Source organism: Gossypium raimondii, chromosome 5, assembly GCF_025698545.1.
Source record: "Gossypium raimondii isolate GPD5lz chromosome 5, ASM2569854v1, whole genome shotgun sequence".
Classification (NCBI taxonomy): Eukaryota; Viridiplantae; Streptophyta; class Magnoliopsida; order Malvales; family Malvaceae; genus Gossypium; species Gossypium raimondii.
The window spans coordinates 31953651-31976171 of NC_068569.1; the positions used below are offsets into that span (position 1 = coordinate 31953651).

Here is a 22521-nt window from a genome sequence, read left to right on the forward strand (position 1 = left end):
ACTCAGTTTCAAGCTTTTTGTGCTGAAGCAGACATTAAATATCAGCTTAATAACACTTACACAGCTCAACAGAATGGTGTAAGTGAAAGAAAGAACAGGAGCTTGATGGATATGGCTAGGTGTCAACTGCTTGAGAAGAATTTGCCCAAAACATTGTGGGCTGAGGCAGTTAACACTGCTGTGTACATCCAAAACAGGCTCCCAACCACAAAACTCCATTTGAGGCCTGGTTTGGATTCAAACCTTCACTGGCACACATGAAAATCTTTGGCAGCATATGCTATACTCATGTTCTAATAGTAAAAAGGGACAAGTTGACCAAGAAGGCTCAACCTGGCATTCTGGTAGGCTACAGCATAGTTGAGAAAGGCTATAGGATCTTGGATCCTTCAAAAACAAGGTGATTGTGAGTAAGGATGTGATATTCGATGAGAACTCTAGTTCAAAATAGGAGAAGAAGGAACCAGAGGAAGTTTCTAAAGACATTGCAGCTGATCAGACTGAATCTGATCACAATGGTCCTGAAATGGACATAGATGATGAACCAGTTAGGGGCACTAGACCATTGGCTGAGATTTATGAAAGGGCTCAAATGGCTGAGGTAGAACCAAGTTGCTTTGAAGAGGCTGAAACTCAGCAAGGCTAGAAACAAGCCATGGTAGATGAAATCAACATGATTAAGAAGAACCAGACCTGGGATCTAGTTAAAAGACCAGCCAACACGAAGATCATTAGGGTGAAGTGGGTCTATCGAGCTAAGCATAATGTTGATGGGAGCTTGAACAAACATAAATCTAGGCTAGTTGTGAAGGGATTCAGCCAAAAGTATGGTACAGACTATATGGAGACCTTTGCACTAGTGGCCAGGTTTGACACCATCAGGCTGTTAGTTGCCTTAGCAGCACAAATACAGTGGAAAATTCACCAGCTCGATGTGAAGTCAGCTTTTCTAAATGGATTTCTTGAAGAGGAAATCTTTGTTGAACAACCTCAAGGTTTCAGAGTGGCTGGTAAAGAAGATATGGTTTACAAACTGAAGAAAGCCTTGTATGGCTTGAAACAGGCACCAAGGGCCTGGTATAGTAGGATCGATGGCTACCTTGCTAGCCTAGGATTTGAAAGAAGCAGCATTGAACCTACGTTGTATGTTAAAAAGAAAGGTGCTAAAACACAATTGATAGTGTCTCTATATGTCGATGACCTGCTGGTGACAGGTGGAGACCAAGCAATGTTGGCTAATTTCAAAGCCAAAATGAAACAAGTGTTCGAGATGTCTGACTTGGGACAAATGTCCTACTTCCTAGGTATGGAAGTAACACAAACTCAAGAAGGAATCTCTCTAAGTCAGAGGGCTTTTTCCCCAAAGATTTTAGACAAATTCTCAATGCAGAATTGTAAAGCAACAAGCACACCAGTTGTTGTTGGAGAGAAGCTATCAAGCCAAAGTGTTTTTGAAAAGGTATGTGAGTCAACGTATAGGAGCCTAGTTGGTTGTTTGCTATACTTGACTGCCACTAAGCCAGACATAATGTTTGCTGTGGGTCTAATCTCAAGATTTATGCATTGTTGCAATACAAGTCACTTCAAAGCTGCCAAGAGAGTTCTCAGGTACATCAAAGGTACCCTAAACAATACTGTTCAGCAAAGCTAAATGCCTTAAATTGGTTGGCTACACAGATAGTGACTGGGCTGGTTTGATAGATGACATGAAGAGCACCTCAGGGTATGTTTTCACCCTTGGATCAGCCATCTTCTGTTGGAGTTCGAAGAAGCAAAATGTTTTTGCTCAGTCAGCGGCTGAGGTAGAATATGTGGCCGCTGCAGGAGTCGTCAACCAAGCCATTTGGCTAAGGAAGATCTTAACTGATCTGAATTTTCAACAAAGGGAAGCAACAGAGATAATGTGTGACAATCAATCTGCCATTGCAATTGCAAAGAATCCAGTTTTCCATGGAAGGACAAAGCACTTCAACATTAAACTTCATGTTGTTAGGGAAATGGAGCAGGCACAATAAGTGAAACTGGTTCATTACAGTTCTGAAGAGCAGCTAGCTGACATTTTGACAAAAGCCCTTAGTGTGTCAAGATTCTTACACTTGAAAGCTGAAATGGGAGTTTGCAACATGCTAACCAAGGAGGAGTGTTGAAGTATGGTCAGCATGTAATACCAGGAGCAGTCAATAAGCAAGCCATGCAGGTCGAGCCATGCAGGAGCTGCTGAAGCAAGTGCAACTGTTGATTTTTGTTTATTTTGTAATCTTAGTTTGATGAAATGTAATTTAGTTCATTTTAAACCATGTTAGGTTCATGTTTGATGTAATTTGATAGTGATTGAGCTGTTAAATCAGCTTTGTTTAAGTGTACAAGATTTGTTTTCAAGTTTCAATGTAGTAGTTGTAGTAGGTATTGATTAGGTGACCACATACTGATTTTGACAAGCTGAATGCTTGGTTTATGTATTGGCATCATGCCATTATTTCTTTTGAATGAATCCAATCAATTTTCTTTCCATATACTCTCCATTTTTCTTCTTTACTTCTTCTCTTTTTGTCTCAAATTATGTTATTTCTTCAGCAAGTTCAAGCCACAAGCTGAATTTGCTTGCACTTTTTGTCTCAAATCTATTATTTCTTCAGCAAGCATCGAGCCTTGTTGCTCAAGACACAAGCTGAATTTACTTGCACTTGTTCTTAAAACCAACAACATCATGAGAAAGGTTTGATTTGGCAGATCAAATATCAAAAGAATACCACTGACTTGCTTTAGTATTTCTTCAATTCATTTTGGTTTGACAATTATTTCCTTCTGGAATATCAGGTTGGTCATCTGCGTCTTCTGAAACCATATATGGTTGTTGTTCAGAGCAACAATGTGTCAACAGTAAATGAGGCGTTGAATGAAATTCATGTTGAGGAAGAAGATTATGATAGATTAAGAGAATCTATTGACTTGCATCATAATTTTGATCAGATTGGCCTCGCACAAAAGGTGAAGTACTGTTGCTCTTACGTTTTTGTTTGCTGTTAGGTTGGTTTCTAATATTATTTTTGAGTTGCTTGAGCAGATTGAGAAGCATGAGATGCTTGAGATGAGGCGTGTAGCTGCATATATTTACAAAAAGGAAGGCAAATGGAAGCATTCCATTGTCTTGTCAAAGAAGGACAAGATTTACAAAGATGCAATGGAAACTGTTTCACAGTCTGGTGACCGTGAACTGCTGAGGAGTTGCTTGTTTACTTCATTGAACAGGTACAGAAGTCATTCCTGAACATGTAGAAAAATATATGCCGAGTGTTAACTGGTTAATAGCGAGATAACCATCTCTTTGGGGTATAAACTATAAATATCCATACCTTCCTGGTCGACCAGTGCTTCTGATTACATTAGTTTGCTCTCTTCCACTTGTTTCTTTAAGGGTGCAAGTATAAAACCGTAGTAGTTGGTAACCCGACTATAGGTATAGGACATGGAAGTGAAGCTTTAACGTACAATGTTTTTCCCTGTGGTGGCCTTTCTCTGGTACCACAACAATAATGGACGTAATCTCAATGTTGCTGTTTCTTTGTACAGGGAAAGAAGGAATGCTTTGCATCGTGCCTCTTTGTTTGTTATGACTTAATTCGAGCTGACGTTGTTCTTGAGCTAGCCTGGATTAACGATATGATTGACTTCGCAGTCCCGTATCTGGTGCAGGTGATTTCTTTTCGTTTCATCTTTCATTTAAGTGGGGCTTTATTTGCTATACTTTTTTCTGTCTCATACTGCCTCACTAAAAGGATTGGACGGTTGATCTTAGTGCACTGTCCCACTTTACTATGATTTAAATTTGCTATGAAGATACTTCTTCATTCGGAGATTAGCGTTGGAACCATATTTGAGTCCGTATTTTTCCAGTTTATCCGTGAATGCACTGGGAAAGTTGATGAACTTATCAAGGACAAGATTGAGACTCAAAAAGAGCAGGAAGAGAAGGAAGTGATTGCACAACAGGTAAGTAACTTGGAAAACCTTCGCTCTATGTTCTTGAAAATAGACTCTCTACATCTGGGGAGTTGCTAGTCTACATCTAGATCTTGTATAATTTCAAATATTTTCTAAGCGATTAAAATGCATTGTGTTGCAGAACATGTCTGCTCAGTTACTACCTCTTGCACTACCTGCACCGCCAATGCCAGGCATGAGAGGTGGATTTGCACCTCCACCACCCATGGCAGTAATGGGAATGCCCCCAATGTCACCTCTTGGCATGCCACCAATGGGAAGCTATTAAGTCGGTCGATATCAAGTTTGGTTGTACATTTTAGTATACATGTTCCTATGAGGGAAAAGGGGAAGGACATCGTAGTTCAATTAGGGGAAGTCTTAGGCGTCTTCAGAAGTTACTTTCCCCCTTTCCTTTTCGACCAAGTTGGAATGATGCTATTTAATGAGTCGGGTGCGATATGTGCTGTAGTGTTGTATTTGCTAAAAGAAGAGGGTATTTTTGGGGTGGTGGTAAAGCCGAGGTTTAATGAGTAAATAATTGTATTTTTTGGCTGGCTTTGGAACGGGACTAACAAGTAAATACACTAACGAAAAACATCTACATCAGACCGATTATAGTTTTACTTTTTACTTAGTAGCTGTAACCCTCAGCACAAAACCGTCACCCATTGATTAAAGAAAGCCACTGATAATGATTGGATTTTGCTTAGCAACTATAAGATGATGTTTTCATGGATGAGACGACGACCACATACTGTGTTACTGAACTTTTACCGGTAAATGGTCATTGACCCTTTTTATTTTCCCCTTAAAAATCAGAAGGAAACTTCAAATCGTCAAAACTTTTCCTATTGGCAATCTACCGTTGCTGCAGGATATAACCGAAGAAAACTGTCATAAACGTCGCTAGGGCAAATTTAAAAGAAAAAACACAGAAGGAAAGATCTCGGAGAAGAAAAATACCTATATAGGAAATCCACGAATCTATAACTACTTTGATTAAAAGGACTACCAAAAATAAATCCCTTACGAGCTTTTATCATCAAACCAAAGATCCGGCACTATCTTTCAACTTACAGCCAAAATATATCAACAAAGAACTACTGAAATAAGACCTTATGCACAAACTTTTGACATGGAACGAAGCAGCAAGTTGGGGCTTCATGCAATAGCTTCCTCTCCCTCATGAAGAAGCATTTGATCGAAGTGCCACACCCCTGCGATGAAAACCATGGTAACATAGAGTTACAGATGGAACGTCTCTATAATTTGATGACAATGGAGAAGTTTAAATTCATACCGTGTCCTTTTCCAACTCTTCTCAATTGAGCTACATATTCTGATATTTTCTTGATGGCCTCCACCTAAAGAGAAAGCAAAACAGGAATGAACCCTTACTATTTTTTTATCATTCATCAGTAAAAGCAAATTTTATGGAGACCAAAAATTGTATCATACCTGCTCAGCTAAGAATTCGCCTTCAATGAAATCCGTCAACTGCACATCATGGTTCCGCACGGCTACCTGTTTACCAAAGCCTTCACTATTAGCACTTCAAACAAAACTGTTTACCATCATCTTAGAAACATGCAAAATGTAAAAGCAACAGTCTGTTAAACAACGTTTTTGTCCAATAATTTCGTAAACCTAACTAATGAGACCCTAGACCCTATTAATATGTTTAAATCAAAATTCATAAGTCCAAATAGAAAACAGGACAAAATAATTTACATCTATGTATATATATAGACAGAGAGAGTCTCACATTACGTAGGTTAAAGAGCTTTTCACTTGTTAGTTTCTCCAGGGACAAGGCAAGCTCCATTGCTGAACCAAAGAATTAGATACAATTAGCTTCAATCACATAGACCATGCTAATTTGACTAATATGACATTGTCATGCAGTACAATTCAGCATGAAGAAAGACAACGGGGTGATTAATGAACAAAATTCAAAATACTTCAAGTGAATGTTCAAGAAATATCTCTTCCCACCAACCATACAAATTTACAAACGTACTCCCATGGTTACTATATATCTCATTGTATTGTTACACGTGGATATGTAGTATCTGAAGGTAGAAAAAGAAGGCAACCAAATAAGAAATGAAAGCACTGTTTACCAAACCAAACACAAACCTAGCTTTGGTAATATCAACTTACCGTATAATGCATCTCCTTTCTCTGCATGATCAAACTCAGAGAGGGGCATCACTATGGACTGCAGCTTCACTTTTCCACCTCGTTTGTTCTGATAACAATAGAAAGACAAAAAAAAAAAAACCCCCCAATTTGGGAAACAATGCCATAAACAAAAGAATAGCAAAAAGTAAGCAAAAACAAAAAATAAATAAAAACGGAAAACCCTTTCATGACAGTTTTCTTATAATCCAAAATAGAAAATTTCTAAATAAATTGTAACTCTAATTTTTTTTTATCGAGATACATAAATAGAATACATAATTATGATGATGATGATACATAAAATTTCAAAAGTAAAATCACATACTGTGATCTAAGCAAAATGAATAGAAAACCTGGTATTCCATAAATTTCTCAGCATGTTCTCTCTCTTCTAAACTCGATTCCTTGAAGAACCTATTACGAGGAAGGCTGATGTCAGCTTAACTCCGAAAAGGGGAGCTAAAAGGGCTCAGCAAAATCAAGAATTTTCAACAAGAATTACTTGGCAAGACCCTTGAGTGCAACGTTGTCCCTATCGAAGTAAGCAAACATAGCATGATACACATAGGAAACATTGTATTCGACACTGCCAAATGCACCAGACATTAGTAAATATCGACACAATCACGAAATCATTCAGAATTCATTCTTAAAAATCTAAAAAGAAAAGATCCCACTTGATTTGTTCGTTGATGGAAGCTTCACAGTCATCAGTAAACTTTTGGCGAGCCAGAGAAAGTTGAGGCACGGAGGGGACAAGATCAAGTTCCTTTTTCACTTCCACAAAGGGCTGGAAAACAACACCACTTAGTGGCTTGTGGTTGGCTCCTTTGGCTGCACAAACTACAAGAGACCCAGGTCCATTTCTTAAAGAAGATAGCTGATGATTAATCGAAGAAGAAAAAGGGAAAAACAGGGCACCCTGATTTTCCAGTTGAGGATTTAACGAAGAAAAAGTTGGAACAGCTTTCAGCAACATGGCGCAAAAAAGAAGAAAAAGAAACCCAAGCTTTTGATGAAAAGGAAAAAAAGGAAAACAGAGTTTTTCAAATGCAAACAGCGGAAGAAGCAGCAGAAAGGAAAGAGAGGTGCGATTAGGAAAGCAAAGGGAAAGCGTGAGAGAGGGATGGGATGAAACGTGGAGGGTGAAGATGAGGAGGTGGAGGGAAGGGAGCGTGGCAGGCAGGCAGGCGGGCAGGTTCGTCACTCGAGGTTGATTTGGAGTTATCTTTGTTTACTGTGAAATAGTTCACAGGGAATTTCGTATTTGTGATCCTGGAAAGCCACCTTTCCTTTATAATTATTGCAGCAATCTTCTTTTAATCTCAGAGTCTTCTTTGTTTAGTCCCTAGTCTATCTCTACTTTGAGAATAGTTAAAACGTTTTCTATAAGTCTTTTTTGTCTGTTCTGTACTTTAAGAGTCTTTTTTGTCTGTTCTATAAGAGTCTATAATACTTTATTGATTATCTTAGCAGTCATGATGGATAGAGCTAAAAAATTAAAAAAAAGTTAGTGAATGGACAATTATTTATAAAAATTTAATAAAAAGAAAATAGCAAATTCTAATTAAAGATTTTTGAATATACCTGTTTAAGTACCATCTTATCCTAATTAAGGATATTAAAATATTTACTCAGAGCTGAAATATTATTTTTATTTTTAGAGTCGATATGCATAGTATGATTGCAAATTTTATCTTTATATAGACAATCTGTTTCTTCTATGAAATTTATCTTTGGTACCTAAAACCTTCTGTTATCTTTTACGTTTTTTCTCTCAAAGGCCTAAAACTTTCTCTCAAAGGCCTAAAGTCTCACTCAGACATAAGCAAGCAATAGAAAGACAGAATAACAGATATATGGGTTTTAAAATAAATAACCAAGAAATAATCTGAGTTGTAAATAAAAGATAAAGACTTACAATGAATACTTCGATATTATTTCTCCAAAATCGTTACTCCAACGCTCGATACCAATTACAAGAAGTGTTAGGAAAATACTGAAGACTATCGAAATTTATATAGAGATTGAATTACTAAAATCTATTTTATATAGAGATTGGGATGAGATTGAATTAGAATATATGGATATTAAGGAGATAAACAATATTCTTGATATATTTCAAGATTTTATTAATAAAGGAAAAATATTCTCATTGTGATAAAGTATTTAGACTATGTTTATATAGTAAAGCTAGACAAATATTACCACTAGAAATTTTATAAAAATAAATGGAGCTATTTGCAAACAACAAGCTCAATTTCAAAAAGATTTACTATTATATAATTATCGAATTACTAAAATTATCTTCTAAATTTTGAACAACCAATGATTTGTTTTAGTTGTTTAATCTGCTCTTTTCTTTATGGTGTAAAATTTTTATCACACACAATTTATGATTTTCTACTAATGGTATCTCTATAGAAGATTTTTCTCTGAGATAACATAATAAAATTTTATCAATAGAAAATGGTAAGTCTTGATATATAAAATTATTTCCTAATAATATATCTCCATGCATTGCGAGAAAACATAATATTTTGGCATCACAAATCTTACATTGTTTATGTATATAGGTATATTTCTAGCCTTATATTGAATTATGGTTTCATTACCATCTATTCCTATTGCTTTTATAGGATGTTTCATAGGTTCCCATTTTTCTACAAGAATGGCATTGTTTCTACAACTACTTGGTTGTAGCACTTGTATCTAATAAAGCATGTAAAGAATATGTTTTATATTCTCTAAATTGAGATGTAATTTCAATATATGTATAATATTTCTGGATTGGAAATTTGAAAATGTAATTACATCATTTTACCAACTTTCATTTGTTGAATGATTGTTGATACTTGTAATTCTTCCATTCTAGTGTTTCGAATTTCTACTTGTTCTATAGGAAAAATAGGTATATGAACTGTTTTCATTCCTATTGGTGTAGAACTTGTACTTACATTATCCTCTTCTTCCTCTATTAGAGTATTTGAGGTAAAACTAAATTTTATTTATATCTGTTATAGCAGATTTTTAAAATATAATTTATTACCGACGGCATGTATTCTATAGTACTTATTGATTTAGAAGTACTTGCACTACTTATTTTCTCTATCATCCATCTTTTGGTATTGATAGATCTCTTAGATGTAATAATTGTAATTGTATTTCGTAGTAAATTTATTAAGTTTAAAGAACTCAATAATTTTATTATTAATCTCTTTTATTTCTACTTACTGATATTTGTATATTCATTAATAGAAGTCCAACTTATTGCTAGATCTTTTGCTAAATCATTAATTTGAATTTTTTGTGCGAATTCTTAAACATAGACACTCTTCTATTAGAGGGTCCGTAATGGATATAAAGTAATTTGGTTTAACTTTAAATCCTATTACACCAAGATGTAGGTTTGGTTGAATTCCTCCAATAAGTGCTTTTATTGAATTTTCAAATCTTTTATCTAATAGAACTACTATTATAGGTATATCATGACCTTTTCTAAATAAAGCTCTAATAGTTATCATTATTATTCCTAGATGCATGTATCTAACTTGAGGGTATTTCTTTTTAATCCTCTTTATTTTGTCTTTAGTAAATAATGAGATTTCATTAATCCTCCTCTAGTATCTTTTGCACAACATTTTCTAAGTCTTTATTAAAAGATCTCAGATAAAGATCTTTTGAATATCGACTCAATTTTTCTTTTTCATATAGATTTGTTTGATCGGTATCCATAGGTTACGGTATTTCTATATTTTCATCTTCATCTTGAAGTATTTTCTTCATTAGAATTATAACTTGTAACTTTTAAGTCTTCTATGTTTATATAATTATCGAATTACTAGAACTACTACTGTCAGTAATGTCATAATTTAACATATAATGATAGTTAAATAAAGTAAATAAATCTTTATGTTTTTCATAAAGTTGTTCTATTAATTTTAAATATTCTATTCTTTCATTTTTATTTGTACTTTATTAACAATATTTTATTAATAAAGGTAACTTAGGTTCTTCTATCCAAATAATATAAATAATTTCCAAGGGATTTTTTATCAAAATAAGAAAATATTTCTAAAATAATCAAATTAATATGTTTGGAGGCATAATGATAGAATTTAAAAGAAAAAATAGTAAGAGCCCAACTTATGACAAGACGAGACCCAATTGATATTCATTCCATCTTAACAATTTAATTTTTATTTTTATTAAAATAAACAAAATATTAACATATTGCTAGAAAATTTGAGCAAGAAGGAACTCTTTTCACTAAAGTGGGCGTGGTTTTAGTGTTTGGTAAGTGATTATGACTTTTATTTACTTATATATTTTAAATAATTTTAAATTTTATCTCTCTACCTTACGAAATCAATAAATTATTTTTCTGTTTTAAATTATTATAAGTTTATCTTTATATTTTATGAAAATTTTGAACCTTATTAGTAAATTGTTGACTTGAAAATAAACTACAAGCAATTTATAAGTGAGAAATTAACAATTTAGTAATTTATATGCAATAAATTAGTATAAAACAACAATTCAAGTTATTATGTTTACCAATAACTAGATTAATTTTTCACTTTTATAAAGTATAAAATTAAAATTTGACAAATTAGAGTAAGAGGATTGGTTCATCCATAAAGTAAAAGGGTTAACTTCTCAATCTTAATAAAGTAAAAGAATAAAATTAAAAAATTGACATGTTTCAATTTGTCATATAAAAACAGACAATTATAGTTGAAGATGTATCCAAAGATGTTAGAATCGAACCAAATTGGTCGAGGTATCAGTCCAGAGAAGGATTTTGATCCTACTAAATTGAGGATCAATATTGACCGATTAAACTGACTAAAAAATTAGTTGAATCAACAATTGAACTAAATATTTTTTTAAAAATTTAAACTTTTAACTTTTTATAATTGAACCAATTAAATCGATGAACCAAACTAATTAACTGATCAATGACTTAACACTTTCGACTCTTCATTCAATTTAAAAACATTGGATGCATCTAAATATGTTTTCTTATTATGCAAGACTTAAACATAGAATTAAAGTGTTTTCTTTCTCAAATTTTCCAGCAAGTTTTTTGATTTTATTATTGTTTATTTTTAACACAATATTTATAATTATTTATAATTCATTTTCAACCTTAAATAAAAGGATAACACATTAATTTGATAAACAATGTATAACCCATATTAATTTGAAAATAATTTCTTATTTTATATTATTTTGATAAAATCTCTAATTTTAAACTAATACACATAATCTTAACCATCAATCATTTCATCATTCAATTAATACCTGTCAAATCAGTTGAAAAAAATACTAATATTGATTTTCTAATTTCTAAGGTAATGTGAAATCAGCTCCAATCAAATTTTTTTCTATTTTTATAAATTGAACTTAAATAATATTATAAATTAAATATACAAATTAAATTATATTATTTACCTTCTTTTCATGAAATAAAAGATTAATTAGCAATATAGATGGGATTGTAGATTAATTAGTAAAATAATTAAAGTAGGCACTTGAAGAACCCAACTTCAATGTTGGCGTCTTATATATATAACGGGAAAATATTATAAATGGTTCTCATTTTATCAAACTTTCATAATAACTAATTTTAGTTAGTTTCAATTATTTTTTCCCTAGTTTCAATACAATATTGATAAGTCATGATTTTGGTGGGAACTACAAGTAAATATGACATTAATTTTATTAATTTCTTATTTTAAAAAATTATCTTGAAATTGAAATAAAATTATGAGGGACTATTTTGATATTATTCTTTTCTTTTAGTTGAGAGTAAGAACAACTTGTTTCTATGCTTTGGACTAACAGTGAAATAAGATCACAAATGGTCCCCATTATTTTATCGAATATTCAAGATAAATTCTTTTAAAAGAAAATTAATAAAGCCATATTTATTTGTAGCTCTCACCTAATTTTAACTTGAAACCTATTAATATTGTATTGAAACTGAAAAGAATTGAAATTAACTAAAATTAATTATTATGAAAGTTTGATAAAATATGGGAACTAAGTATGATATTTGCCCATTTTTATTTGAGCGAAAAAATATTTCACTATTTCACTAATTAATCAACAACCCTATCTATTTTGTTAATTAATCTTTTTATTTTATATATATGAAAAAAGCCTAATAGCAAAATTTATTTAAATATTATAAAAATAACATTACAATTTTCAAATAATGGAAAATGGGTCTCTCACATACATTCTCTTCTCCCACTGCTCCATATTCTCACATACATTTAAAACTAGACACAAAGCTTGAAATTGGAAAAGAGTAGGTGACAGAAACCGATTTTAATTAATTGTAGAATTTTTTTATAATATGTAAATTAATTTTATTATTTTAAAATTTTAAATTTATTTTTAATTTATCATAAAATTTAATTTAATTTAATATTTGAATTTAAAATATAATTTTTATTTATAAAATTATTGAAGAAATTTATAATTTGTAATATTATTTTTAAGTAACTTATAATTTATGAAATAAATGATAAATTATGATATGGAACTTATTCAGTTTATTAAACTTAATTAAAGTATAAACTTATTTCAGTTTATAAATTATTTGAAAATAATATTATAAATTATAAATTGTTGAATAACTTCATAAATCAAAATTGCGTTTTAAAATTGAAATGTTAAACTTACTTTAATAATATTATAAATTAAAACATATATATAAAACTTAAAAAACAAGACAATTTATAAATAGCTTTGGAAATTTTATATATCTAAATTATACATAAAGTTTAATATAATTGGCAATGTTATACATCAATTTTAGTTTGGTGCATTTGTATACATCAAATTTTAATTCGGTTCAATTTTTATATTTCATTAACTCTATTACCTATGTGACATGATTTTCCGTTAAACCGTGTATAAATTATCGACATGTCATTTTATTAGGTTAATAAACAAACAAATAAATTGAAATTATTTTCAAGTAGAATAAAAAGTAGATTTCCTAGAGAAAATAAAAACCCTTTTCTCAAGTATGTTTATTTTTAATCTAAATGAAAACAATTTAAATTTAATTATTTTAAACCTAATAAAATATCATGTTACACATGACTTAATGAAAATGAGAAAATCAAACTAAAATTAAAATTTAACCTATACAATACATTACACTAAAATTGATGTATATAGTTATAAATTACAAAATTTATGTATAATTTTAATTTTATCCCTTTTAAAAATCGGGAGGAGAAATATTTAATTAAAGTTATGCTTGTTAGCCTAAGGGCGGGGCCCACTATAATTTTATAATTAAAAATTGTAATAATAAAAATGATTTTCTTTTTATTTTTATTAACTTTTAAATGATAATAATTGACTGAATGATGATGTGATTTATGGGCTAATTTACCAAAAAAAACCCTTTTTTTTTCAAAATTTACCGAAATGGGCCGATTTTTAATTATTTACTGGAATGGTCCATTTTCCAGGAAATCGCGTCCACGTCAGCGCGATGTCAGGGTACATGTCAGGACATCACGTCCACGTCAGCGCGACCTGCTGACGTGGAAGGAAATCGCGTCCCTCGCGCTGACATGGACGCGATGTCCCCCGCGCGTGAACAGTACCCCAACGGTCAAAAATTTGACCGTTGCCCCCCACCCCAACGGTAAAAAAAAAAACTATAAAAACTCCCCCACCCCTTTTTTTTTCCACAAACAAATCCTATCTCAATTTCCTTCCAAAATCCTCTCAATTTCCTTTCAAAATTCTCTCAAACTCTCAATTTCCTTCCAAAATCCTCTCAATTTCCTTCCAAAAATCTCTCAAATCCATATTAAATTTCAATTTCCCCTCAATTTCATTTTTTTAAAATAATTTTAAATTTTTTATATTTTTTAAAATAATTTTAAATTTTTTTTATATTTTCATCAATGTCCGGATCATTGATTCGTCTTGATAGCAATCACATATCGGTGGAGCAAATGAAAATGGTAAGTATTAAATTTAAATTTTAAATATTATTTAAGATATTTTTATTTATGTATTTTTAGATAATTATTAATTTATTATTTGTTATAAAAGTCTGAAGATCGGGTATTGAAATGCAATATCCGGAATATGCATCTCCTCCATCACCGTTAGTAGAGAATTACCTGCGGGAAGCGGGTTTTTGGCATGTGGCGACGGTAGGCCGAGGATGTAAGTTGGAGCCGAAACTGAACAGTGCGTTGATCGAGAGGTGGAGACCCGAGACGCACACATTTCATCTTCCATGTGGAGAGTGCACTATCACTCTAGAAGATGTCCATCTGCAATTGGGATTCTTGGTGGGCGGGCACCCGATCACGGGTGCCCAATCTAGCAATTGAGAGGCGGTGTGCTACGAGCTTTTAGGCGCTGTTCCGGATAAAATGGATGGAGGTAAGGTGGAGATGGGCTGGTTACGTGCCACCTTCCCCGATCCGAATGCAAATTCAACCGAAATTGAAAGAATCCGATATGCTCGATCATACATTCTTCAAATAATTGGAGGTTATCTGATGCCCGACACGTCATGGAGCCGTGTACATCTAAGGTGGCTGCTAAAACTCGTTGATTTTAGAGGAGCCGGTGAATTTAGTTGGGGGTCTACCGTCTTGGCAACATTATATCGGGAGATGTGCGGGGCGACGCGACCGAGGAGAGCAAACATCGGAGGTTGCCTGTCACTACTGCAATCATGGGCACGGTTTCGCTTTACGTCCTCGAGTGAACCAGCCATATACATCCCCACTCGTAACGAGGTAAATTTTATATTACATTTTGGAATTGTTATGTAGATTTTGTAAGAATAAAAGTATGCTAAAAATTTATTTAATTAGGTGGAACCATCCGCAAGTTATCGTGGATTACCGTCGAGCTTGAAGATATCTGAATTCTATAGAGCAGCGATTTAAGTAGAAGTAAGTATTATTGCAAATAGATATTTCCATACATTCGCTAGTAGATTGATATTTAGTATTTAGTATTTAGTATTTTGTATTATGTATGTAACTAATATTTCTATCATGTTCATGTAGTTTCAATGGACACCATACGAGGATCCGGCAATCCGGGCAGTAATCCCGGAAGAGTTTTTACAAAATCCAAACGCTTGGCACGCGAAAGTGGTGTTGATCAACTATGCAACCATGGAGCCCCACCAGACAGACAGAGTCTTACGACAGTTTAGATGTAGACAACCGATTCCTGAGGACCCTGAGGTGTTTGACGATCACCACAAAATCGACCTTCGGCTATTAGGTACGGATTGGCCTGAATCTCGGTCGAGTACGCGAAATGTGGGAAAATCGGCATGAATATCTACCTACTCGGGAAGAAATCATCGTTTCGGAGTTAGCGTGCATTCCAGAATACATGCCAAGGTTTAGGATCCATGGCAAGCCGTATTTACTTATGCCAGATGAGAGACAGTGGCAAATACGTGGCGGAAGGGAAAGGCGTGGGCTCTAAATCCAAGGCGACAAGACTACGAAGGCAGCCCCTCAACGAGGCCTAGACATTCACCCGGCTCATCATCAGCGGCCATGCAATCACCATCCCTAACGAGAGCACCGACGCAGTCACCTGACGCAGCAATTCAACAGATGATACCCACGCAATCGCCTTTCCCTATGATGCCAGGTGTGTTTCCCAGCCCTTATATATACCCTAACCCGTACATGTATCCTTTTCCGAATCCTATGGCAGGTTGGAGCCAAATGCCCGGATCAGCTCCATTTCCTGTTATGCCGAGCGGACCACCAATAACTAGGCTAGCGACGCAGGAGGGATCACAAGGGGGGCCGTCGTGGAGCTCTCCTTTTTACCAATCGCCAGCAACGTATGGCTTTCAAACACCGTCACCGTTCATGATGCAAACACCTCCACATACACTATTCTTTGAAGGTGGATCATCGTCCCAAGTTCAACAACCAGATGCCGAACCGGAAGAACAACAATTAGCACCGGAGGAAGAACAACCGCCGCCTGAAGCTAGAGGAAGGAGGAATCCAGCGCGTAACCGTCGACGGCCGCCATGTGGAACCGAATCCCTCGGGCATAGACATTGATTACCGTATTAAAATTTATTATTTTATGTAATGAAATAGAAGTTAAACTAATGTAATACGCATAAAAATTTTTCCGAGTTATTTTGATATTATTTGATATAATTAAATAGAAGTTCTATTTGATGTAAAAAAAATTTAATTTAATTAAAAACCCTAAACACTAACCTAATTTAATTAAAACCCTAACCCTAACCTAATTTAATTAAAAACCCTAACCCTAACTTAATTTAATTAAAACCCTAACCCTACCCTAATTTAATTAAAAACCCTAACCCTAAATTAATTTAATTAAAACCCTAACCTAACCTAATTTAATTAAAACCCTAACCCTAACCTAATTTAATTAAAACCCTAAACCCTAACCCTAACCTAATTTAATTAAAACCCTAACCCTAACCTAATTTAATTAAAACCCTAACCCTAACCTAATTTAATTAAAACCCTAAACCCTAACTTAATTTAATTAAAACCCTAACCATTAACAAAAGTTTTTGGGCTTAATAATTTTACATAGTTTGATAATTTTACTAACCATTAACAAAAGTTTTTGGGCTTAATAATTTTACATAGTTTTACATAATGTTAGATTTGGTAAAATGTTTTGACTGGTACTAACAATTAAGAAATTAAACTAATTTGATAATTTTTTCTAAAATTACATTCAACTATTGTGATTAGGGCATGATCGACTTGTATGGCTTGGGTTCCTACACCATCCGCACAACTTCTGTTGACTGGCTGTTTCTCGGATATCCATATTGTTCCGTATTCTAGTGGAGCAAAGTTGACCCTTTGGTTTGGGACGCAATTCTCTATCCGGTAACAGCTTAAAAAGAGCAAGAGATACGGGCGGCCACTTACGTTCATCTGGGACTGGTGGGAAAACGTGTCTCCATACGTTGTACATGTTTTCTAATTTGTACACTTCGTCCACATAACTCAGCGGATCCAGACGGAGTTTCTGACAAGATGCAATAACATGAGCGCATGGATAACGAAGTGCATCAAACTTCCCACAATCACAAGTCCTGTTTCGCAAGTATACACGATATTGCCCGCCAACAACACCTTGGTGCGGTCTGTCAAACTCCGTCACGCGAAACCATAAATTGTCTCGATCGTGACACACTGTGTGCATGATGTTTGCCCTCACCTTCACCTTGTTAATTTCTTGAACTACCTTACTGCACCATACATGGCAACCCTGCATCGCTGCATAAGTTCTTTGTTAAGCTTTGGAAATAGTCTTGCCAAATGAAATATGTCTCGCTGTACCGATGTTATCGGTAGATGGCGCGTTCCTTTAAGAACAGAATTTATGCATTTTTCCAGGTTTGACGTCATATAGCCATATCGTAGGCCTCCGTCGTATGCTTGTGCCCACTGTTCGAAACGTATGTTACAAAGGTAGTCCACCCCTTCTTCGTTTTGGGATCGTAAAATTGCTAACATCTCGTGAAAACGATCTATATTTATTTCATACCCTGCCAATATAAGTTCATAGCGAATATTTTATACCACTTCTACCAATAAAACTAATTCAAATTGACAAACGAAATAATACAGTTATAGACTAAATACCCATGTTGGTCACTTATCGTCGTTCGCTCTTAGATGGATATTGCCTGTAGTAGTTCAAAGCAACGTTTCTTAGGCAATATCTATGGTGTGTGCGCTGCCACAAGCTTCCCTCTCGATCAAATGCAGCTAGTATACCGGCGCCCCGATCTGAAATAACACAGATATCAGGTCGGGGGCACACATGCCTCCTTAACCTAGAGAGAAAGAAATCCCAGTCATCAGACGACTCCCCCAGTGTTATTGCAAATGCAATTGGAAGAATTCTCCCACCGCCGTCCTGTGCCACTGCAACCAATAGCCGATGAGTATACCTACCGAACATGAAGGTACCGCCAATTTGTACCAATGGCTTGCAGTATGGAAATGCGTCTCGGCATTTCTTAAAGGTCCAAAATAGGCGTTTAAACACTTGGCATCCACGTAGCAATCGGCCGTTGTAGTACGCATGTTCCGTTTCAAGGTCTGTGATGGCACTTGGGACGTATCTCTCTTTTGACGACACCACTGCCATATTTCATTATATGAGGCGTCCCACCCACTATGCAGCTTCTCCAACGCATTTTGCTTAGCTATCCAAGCCTTGCGGTAAGAGGGCGTGTACCCTATTTGGCTACGGATATTGGCAATTATCACCGGCACTGAAGTCCTAGGATCTACTTTTATCGTGGGCAGTATCAAGCTAGCCAACATAGCTGAATCCATTTTGGGATGATCTTGTGAAACACCTACAGAGGGAGTACATTAAATAATGCAACATTGCAAAATAAAATTATTACTCAGATACATTCAATACTGTACCTGCAGCACATGTATGTGGACATTTGTACTTTTTTATCTCCCACAACCCTGTCCTTTTCCTTAACGAGGCGACGATTTTCCATGAACATGTGCCGTCTTGCACCGCACACTTCACCTCAAACTTATTAGATTTTGATTTAGCGACGTGGTAATTAACGCCGTTTTTGATGCTACGCTGTTTCAAAGCACCAATAAAACTATCCTTATTGGTAAACTGATTACCAACTTCAAGTTCACCGAAATCTACCCCCGAACTTGTACGATCGTGCATCCGGTGTGGTAGATCTAGAAACTCTAACGCATCATCCGCTGACAGATCGACATTATGCATTGGTCTGGAGGTGAGTATGCTCTGAATCGTAGATTTTCTTCATCATCTGAACTCCTTTCACCATCTTCACCTTCTGTTGGAATAGGCTTCGGTTCAGAAAATAATCCCACCTCTGCACCATCCGGCCCGGGCTCTCGAGGTGGATCCACATCGGAGTCATCTTCTAACCCACAATCATCTGCAGCGTACGACGTCCCCTCACCGGTTGATGTCGTAGGTAGTAAGTCATCCCTTCTTCTAGGCATTTGATAATGTCCCCAATTGGATGTAGATTGCCATCCACTAGAACTAGATGCAGTTCCCTAGTACGTATTTCCAGCGTCAAATGTCGAGCCACCGACGTACATGTCCCATCCACCGACAGAGTGTCTTGCGGGGGATGTGCATTCGACACCGCTACTGAACATGGGCTATTCCGTATTTTGTAACCCGCTAACCGAGTATCGGCCAGGGGTAGTGTGTACATCTCGAACACCGGACGAAAGTACATCAGTTGGCAACGTAAATTGTACATATAACTCAATATAAGTTGCTCCGCTAGCAAGATGAGTCTGCACCATTGCCTCTAAGCTACAAGCACCTTTTATTTCGAACGAGTCATATGTCACCGGATCAACACAAGAACAAAATCGATACGTGATTGACAGAACTTTCATTAGCGTCGTTCCGAATATTTTACGCCTAATTCTTTTACGAAGTTCTGTCAAATCTATGTTCTGGTTAAATGACAGTCGCACCGTATTCTCCGAGAAAAAAACAGCACCATTCTCGGTGTGGCAAACCTCACCATCGTAGTAAATAACAGCACTAATACGTTCACTCATTTTGAAACTCTAACTTTCTTAGCCTCTCTAAAATGTTTCTGTTATGACTTATGCATTCTAAGAACATTTTCGCCTAATTTATAGCCTCATTAAACTTGTTCTCAGTAGAAAAATCGCGTTCACGAGGGCGCGATTTTATATATTTGCTCAGAAACGTCAAAAAAATTATTGCTTACATGACCAACTGTAGCGAAATCGCATCCACGAGGGCACGATTTCACAATTCCTTCTCAAATAGCATCCTGGTATAAGCGATTTTATACTATTTGCTCAGAAATGTCAAAAAAAATATTTCTTACATGACCAACTGTAGCGAAATCGCATCCACGAGGGCACGATTTCACAATTTCTTCTCAAATAGCATCCTAGTAGAAGCTATTTTATACTATTTGACCAGAACCGTCAACTCGAAATAATTTATTCTGGGACCCCTAAACCCTAAAAAGCCTGCACCCTAAACCCTAAAAGCCAGAAAACAGCCAGAAAACCCAAACGTGAAATCAACGTCAAAATCGCGTCCCCGGGAACGCGCTACGTGTCAGGACATCACGTCCACGTCAGTGCGACCTGCTTACTACATTGTAAAGTTAGAAGTTGGAGAGGACTCGCTTTTTAATTCCCAAAATATGATTCTTGCATTTAATTTTTTTCATATATATTGAATTCAAAAATTATTTAGGAATGTGTATGTCTTCACTAATCATATAGCAAAATATGTAGCTTACTACATTGTAAAGTTAGAAGTTGGAGAGGTGTCGATTTTGAAGTCAACTCCTCCACTTGTTGACAACTTTACTCTTTCTTTTTCCTGCACATGTTGGACATGCAAGTTTTGTCACTTTTTTTTGTTGAAATTCAGCATCCAAATACATTACTCCAAGCAAAAGTTCTATTGAGAACCAAAAAGCTTCATCATGACCATTTCCAATGCTTCAACATCTCGCCTTGTAGGAAATGCCTACCACCAATCAAGTTTCTCCCCATTGGATCACTTGAATTGGAAGGCTCAAAGAAGTCCAAAGAAACCAAGGAGCAATGCGTTAGAATGGACTACCTTAAGCGTAGTATATTCGTCAATTTATATTTGTAATTTTTCGACTAGATTAGTTCAAATAAAATTCAATTATACATTAATATAATCTATATATATGTTCTTAATGGATTTTTGCAGGCAAAGGAAAATGTAAGTAAATATTGGCTGATTAATTATCTAATGCTTAACTAATATTAAGTTGCATTATGTGGTCGAATCATAAGCAAGAAGACAAATTATATTAGTAGATAATCTAAACAATCTGAAGTCAAATCAAAACTAAGCAAATTGATTGAAAGACAATTATGTTGTCTATCAAGTCGAATTGAGGAGATGCCTTATCTTGAGCATCAGAGTGGATGACTCTCAAAAGATAGAGACATAGATGTCATTGTCCAGACTGACAATACATTGGACAGGACCTAAGTTGAATTTATCTTAGATTCATTTATGAATTTATTCACTTGTGATGTTCATCATGTGACATACCTTAATCCTGTGTGGATGATGGGTTAAGTATGCGTGACTAGTATACTCTGATGTAAATGAAAGCCTAAGTTCAAATAGATAAGGAACCAAAAGCTGGTACATTAGATATATGACTTTTGCATGATATAGCATGATTCTATAAATCACTGCAGCAAAACAGGCTTTTAGCGGTATTTTTTTAAGCGCCACTAAAATTTACGACTTTATGTGAAAAAAATGCCGCTATAGAACATGACCTTTAGCGGCGCTTTTATAAAAAATGCCGCTAAAGAACATGTCTTTTAGCGGCGCTTTAACCACAAACGCCGCTAAAGAACATGACCTTTAGCAGCGCTTTTATCATAAACACCGCTAAACAAACTCCGTTAAAGAATATAACCTTTAGCGGCGCTTTTATCACAAACGCCGCTAAAGAGCATGACCTTTTGCGGCGCTTTTATCACAAACGCTGCTATAAAGAATGACTTTTAGTGGCTTTTTTTTCACAAATTCCGCTAAAGAACATGATCTTTAGCGGCGCTTTTATCACAAATGCCGTTAAAAGTACCGTTCTTTAGTAGCGTTTATGAAAAAACGCCACTAACTTTGGCAGATTTGTAAAATTCAATTTTCATCCATATACAACCCTTCCTGTAGCATGAAATCCAACCAAAAACAACAAATCTAAATGATACTTCAAATTCAACGAAAGATATATAATATAAATTGATAACTGAAGTATAATTCAAAATATTCTTACAATAAGAAAACAAATGTCTAAGATGGCAGATTTCGCGACTGCGGAAACATCTTGTAATACTGAAGGGCTCAATTTAAGTCACCCGAATCCATGAAAAGACCCGCAAGATTTGACCATGCAATAGCAAAAGTTGGTTGCATGCATAGAGCCTCAAGATAGCAACTGTATGCCTGCACAAAACGTTAGTTCTGACAATTTCGATCTCTGCAGATAAAGTTATACCAAGACCAACCATCATTTGAGCCCTGACCTATAGATAACAAGTTGGTATTTGTATTGAACTGTGATATCGAGACACAGTTCCACACATGAATTACCTCCATCAATAACTTACCAGATAAAGACATACACAACAAAGATCTATAGATAAGGGAAGGATGTTTCCCTTCACTTTCTGATTGGGCAAGATGATAAGAGTCAAGGCCAGGTTAATTCAACAATGAGCATACACACTT

The 22521-nt window shown here is 34.9% G+C and overlaps 1 protein-coding gene and 1 pseudogene across 1 annotated transcript; one reads left to right on the top strand and one right to left on the bottom strand.

Moving 5' to 3' along the window:
* The first annotated feature begins 2521 nt into the window (after nt 1-2521).
* On the top strand, nt 2522-4540 carry LOC105766969 (clathrin heavy chain 2-like; annotated as a pseudogene).
* Nucleotides 4541-4950: 410 nt separating this feature from the next.
* Nucleotides 4951-7468, bottom strand: LOC105771254 (ferritin-3, chloroplastic). Its single transcript, XM_012592671.2, has 8 exons — nt 6846-7468; nt 6671-6754; nt 6522-6582; nt 6148-6235; nt 5750-5811; nt 5443-5508; nt 5285-5348; nt 4951-5201 (listed from the first exon to the last, which is right to left on the bottom strand). Exons 1-8 carry the CDS (start codon nt 7145-7147, stop codon nt 5146-5148), a joined length of 783 nt encoding a protein of 260 aa, XP_012448125.1. The 5' UTR covers nt 7148-7468; the 3' UTR covers nt 4951-5145.
* Between the last annotated feature and the right edge of the window lie 15053 nt (nt 7469-22521).